The following is a 5,000-nucleotide window of genomic DNA, read 5'->3' as shown; positions in this document are numbered from 1 at the left end:
GATGATGGTAATACGAAGAATCATAGTAATGATGATTATAATGATAATAATAATAATAATGATAATATTAATAATAATAATGATAATGATAATACCAATAAGGATGATGTGGAAAATAACAATAACAGTAATGATAATGATAATTAAGATGAAAATGATTTTGATGATGGTGATGATAATGATAATGATGGTATTGATAACAACAATAATGATGATAATGAAAATAGTAATGATGATAATGATAATAATGATGATGATCGTAATAATGACAGTAATAATGATAATGATGATAATGTCAATGATTATGATGATAATAAAAGTGATAACAATGATGATAATGACAATAATGATGTAATGAATAATGATGGAGAGAAAGATGATAATCATAATATCAACAATACTAATAATGATAATGATAGTAATGATGGAAAGCATAAATGATAGTAAAATGATAACGATAAAGATAATGACAATGATGATGGTAATAGGTATAATAATGATAACAAGGGTAATATAACAGTATTAATGATAATAGTAATGATAATGAAAACGGTGAGGATGATGATGATGACAGCCATTATAATAATCATGACAACGTAAATGTAATATCAGGATAATAATAGTCATGATGATTGTGATAATAGCAACAGTGATAATAATCATTATAATAACAGTAATAATGATAATAATTGTGAAGATTATAAAAGTGATAATCATTATTATTATTATTGTTGTTATTATTATTATCATCAGCAGCAGCAGCACTATTATTATCATTATTATCAACATTTTTATAATTATCATTATTTTGATAATAACAGCAACAGAAATTCTGACAATTCAGATAATAGTGATGATTATGAATGCAATGAAAATGGAAAAAAGAATAAATGTAATGATAACAATAACAATAAGGATATTAACGGTAACTACTGGTAACGAAGAAAATAGCTATAACAATAGTGGCAGTAGTGATAGTGATAATGATAAAGTTAATAAAGATAGTAATGGTGATAATAAGAATGATGATAATGATAATAATGATGATGTTCATTATTATTATTATTATTATTATTATCATCATCATCATTACTATTATTATTATTATGATTATCGTTATTATTATGATGATGATGATAACGATAGTATGATAATGGTAAGGATAAAAATGATAATGGTAATGACCATTTTTGTTATATCATCATTGTTACTCTTAATACTACCATCACGATTCCTTTTGGATGAATGAATTGGTTTTGCGCCACGAGCTCCTTCGGCAGGGCTCGTGCAGCGCCCTCTTCGGCAGGGGCGCCCCTTTGTTTGGACACTGATACCCGGTTAGGCCTTGTCATTGAGCTTGTTATCGTCTCATTTCTTCGTAACATGCTACCATTTTCTCCCAGCGTTATGAATATCATCTTAACCATATCCTTCGTGCGTGATGTTGTTGCCACTGAATATGCTGTTATTAGTTTTCTATCGTTCTTTCTTTTTTTCTTTTTTTTTCCTCAAATCATTCCTCCAATTAATTCATTTCATACAGTCTGAAAGTGTTTATCTATTTATGTATCTAGCCATCTATCTGTCCTTCTGCATGTATGTATTTCCTTGTCTGAACTGCTGCTGTTGCAACTCAGACGGAAGGGCTTTCGTGCAACAGCCACCAACTGACTCTCGCGTTGCAGGTTCTCTCCGGAGGCGACTACTCGGCCGTGGCCTTCGGCGGCCTCTTTGTAACCTGCAACAAGAACACTCAAGGCTGTTCGATAACGGTCAGCGGGAAATATTTCGGAAGGTAAACGGCTTCGATTTCTGAATGGATTATTATGTCAGTTAGTGTTGTTTTGTTATCATTATGATTTTTACGATTAATGTTATGATTATGATCATATTATCATCATAACTATTACACTGATGATTATTACGTTATGAAATAAATGCACGCTAATGTATTCTCTCTCTCTCTCTCTCTCTCTCTCTCTCTCTCTCTCTCTCTCTCTCTCTCTCTCTCTCTCTCTCTCTCTCTCTCTCTCTCTCTCTCTCTCTCTCTCTCTCTCTCTCTCTCCCTCCCTTCAACTTCCTTCCCTCTCTCCCTCCCTCGCTTCCTGCCCCATAGGTTAGCCGGTCTGCTCGGAAACTACAACTACGAACCGTCTGACGACTGGCGAGGACCCGACGGCACCGAGGCTTCGGCGAGCACCTGGTCCGTCTCTCCTGAGGCTTGTTATGAGGTACGTGACTCTGAACGGAACTAATGTTCGTTTTCCTATGTTCGAGTTTTCGCTTTGTCCTCTTTCTGCTCGCATCTTCAATGCTTTCGAGGGGGAAATGTTGGATCAATACCGATCTATGAAATTCTGGAGAGGACATTGACGTGGTAGATATTAATACTTCTTCCTTTCACCTGTACCCACAACTACCAGGCTAACCAGGCTATACGTTTGGACAAGCTCCGCCAGGCAGAAGAAGGCATTGAAGAATGTTCTAGTATTTTCCTAGACTCTGGTAGTAGATTCAGCAACTGCTTCGAGGCGGTGGATCCCAGACCATACTTCTGGCACTGCGTCAACCACTTCAACCGACCGGAGTTCGATCTCTCCAACGCCGATTCCGTCTGCAGCGTTGCGTCTGCTTATCGCACGCAGTGTCTCACCCATAAAATTAGTTTGCCGAGCCTAGTAGAATGCGGCCAAGGTAAGTTGGTAATTTACCTTCTGCGTTAAAAATATAATTGTTATTGAATTATTCATATCACTTCTGTTATTTTGTTTTATTGGTGCTATCAACGAGTGAATATTAAACGAGCGAATAAAATTTATTTTTGCGTCCTCAGTAGAAGCCCCTGTGTTCCTAGAAAAGCCGTTGCTCCCAAGAGTTGAGGGTCTAGTACCCACGTGTGATGTGGAGGGCGAGGAAGTACCCCTCGGATGGAGCCAGAAGTACGAGGCTGTGTCCAAAGGCTCGGCCGATGTCGCGCTGGTCATAGAACTTGCTGCTTGTCACAAGGGAAAAGACATGCAGAAACTCTTCAAGCTTTTGAAAGTCCAGATGAAGAAGGCAGGAACTCGTAAGTGTTTGAAATCCCTCCATCGCCTTTTATTTTCCTATTTACCTTTTTTAATGTACTTGTCTTCTCTTGTTCCTCATGTCTCCTCCTCTTTTTAAATGAATGTTCTTTGCATTTCGCAGAGGACGCCCAGTACGCCTTGGTGACGACGGCCGGGAGGGTCTCCAACGTCTCATCCTTCATGACAGGGGACGAGATTGAGAGCCAGCTCTCCGGGCTCCCCGTCGATGGGGCTAAATCTGCGGACAAAGGATATTCGGCCGTTCTCTCTGCTGCTAAGGAACTCAAGTATGTCCTAAGTCAGAATCAGTGGTATCTACATTACAATATCATTTCACGTTACTTGAATGCGTTGATTTATATTTGCCGATTCAGAGACTATGGTTATTTTATTTCTCATGATCATCGTATTGTAATGACAAATCTCTTCATCAAGATGGCGCCCAGGAGTTTCCCGAACGATTCTTCATCTCTCATGCCAGCCCTGTGAAACCGGCGAGAATTTGGCTCAGGTCCTGAAAGAACACGACATCACTTACCACATTGTCACGAAGGTCAAAATTAATGTAGAAGCTCCTACTGAAAAGCGAAGCAAGGCCATGGCCGCAAAAGTCTTTGGCTTTGATGAGACGTTTGTGTACACAGCTGGAGGTAAGATTGACTTCTCTTTCTTAGTGAGCTTTCCTCGTTGATATTTCCAAATGTCTGTTTTCTCAAAGGAAATTCTCTCGCAAGCTGACTGTGCCTTGTCATTGGCAGACTTCGCTACGTTCCGTGGCAACACTAAGATTCGGGCCTTGATGCAGCAACCGGGAGGAGCTTGTATTACAGCTGCTGAAGGATCTGGAGGCTCAGTTTTCAATGGAAATAAATGGGTGACCAGCAAAGCGGTAGGTATTGAACAGGCAAGGTATATAGGATTCATGGCCATATCTTCTTGACTTGTCACATTGAAATGTACAAGTTGTGTTGTAGATATAAACGCAAGTAAATGCAACATTCTGAGCTGCTTTCTACATTTAACATTATTAACATTGCAGTGAACAACGGATTTATACAATGCCACTGCTTCTCTATTTCAGTTGTTGGAGAAGAAGTTCCTAAGAGTAATGGCGCAGAGGGTGTCGATCAGTACCTCAGCCCCTGACTGCCAGGAGTGCCAGTGCACGGGAGGTAGTCGTGGCACAATGGTCAAGTGCTACCAGTGTTCTGAAGCTCCCGATGTCTCGGAAATTAGCCCGCTCGACTTCATCACGCCCAGTGCCAAGTCAGGGGACGATATGGACGCCGATGAAGAGGTTTGCTTCTATTTGCTTATTCTGCTCTCTGAATATGTCTGGTTCCTATTTAGATGCAGACCTTTACAAGCAATTAAAAGAGACACAGATCCTAAATGGACATTTTTGGTGAAATAGACTTCTATTATTGAATTTTTGCGATGCAAAAAATGTTGTACTTCTCCTTTTCTCTCTCTCTTTCGTTAAGTTTCCCCGTGCTGAAATGTACATTGACATTTCCAGATTGAAAACGCCATTATCGAAGACATACGAAAGGACTTTAAAGAACAATTCATAGAGGAAAATACTGCGCTCGAAAACTTCAGTGATGCCGATGAGGAATATTCGGACGAGAGCGAGAGCGACGAGGATTATTCAGAGGAAGAGCAGTACGAGGAGGAGGAGGAGGAGGCCGCCGACGGAGGCGAGAACTACGACTATTACGAATATTAAGTGAGTCTCCGCCAGCCCGCAGGCGGCTCAGAGTGTAGGTCGAGTCATGAAATCTTTTTTTATTTTCTTCATCTTCTTGTCGTCAAAACAACATCAACATTCTCCAGCTACCTTAAGAAGGAGGGTTCAGCGGCATGTTTCGCTTCCTGTACCCACTGCTTGTCGAAGACAAGCAAAATTATTGTATATTATAGACATAAGTA

At 39.6% G+C, this 5,000-nt stretch overlaps 1 protein-coding gene across 1 annotated transcript in view; it reads left to right on the top strand.

Annotated features, from left to right (window-relative positions):
* The window catches only part of LOC122264331 (uncharacterized), a 47,299-nt gene that overhangs the window by 42,256 nt on the left and 43 nt on the right, over positions 1-5,000 (top strand). Inside the window, exons 39-47 of the mRNA XM_086549036.1 lie at positions 1,686-1,795; positions 2,117-2,231; positions 2,424-2,694; positions 2,834-3,067; positions 3,190-3,355; positions 3,504-3,718; positions 3,827-3,957; positions 4,150-4,365; positions 4,588-5,000. The exon at positions 4,588-5,000 is cut by the window's right edge and continues 43 nt beyond it. Of these exons, the coding sequence (XP_086405162.1) occupies positions 1,686-1,795; positions 2,117-2,231; positions 2,424-2,694; positions 2,834-3,067; positions 3,190-3,355; positions 3,504-3,718; positions 3,827-3,957; positions 4,150-4,365; positions 4,588-4,797 (1,668 nt within the window). The 3' untranslated portion in view covers positions 4,798-5,000. The remainder of the gene's footprint in view (positions 1-1,685; positions 1,796-2,116; positions 2,232-2,423; positions 2,695-2,833; positions 3,068-3,189; positions 3,356-3,503; positions 3,719-3,826; positions 3,958-4,149; positions 4,366-4,587) is intronic.

This window comes from Penaeus japonicus, unplaced genomic scaffold (assembly GCF_977035675.1).
Source record: "Penaeus japonicus unplaced genomic scaffold, GWHDUDI00000001_assembly GWHDUDI00000021, whole genome shotgun sequence".
NCBI lineage: Eukaryota > Metazoa > Arthropoda > Malacostraca > Decapoda > Penaeidae > Penaeus > Penaeus japonicus.
Note: the sequence above shows the minus strand (reverse complement) of the source record. Positions and strands in the feature narration are given on the sequence as shown.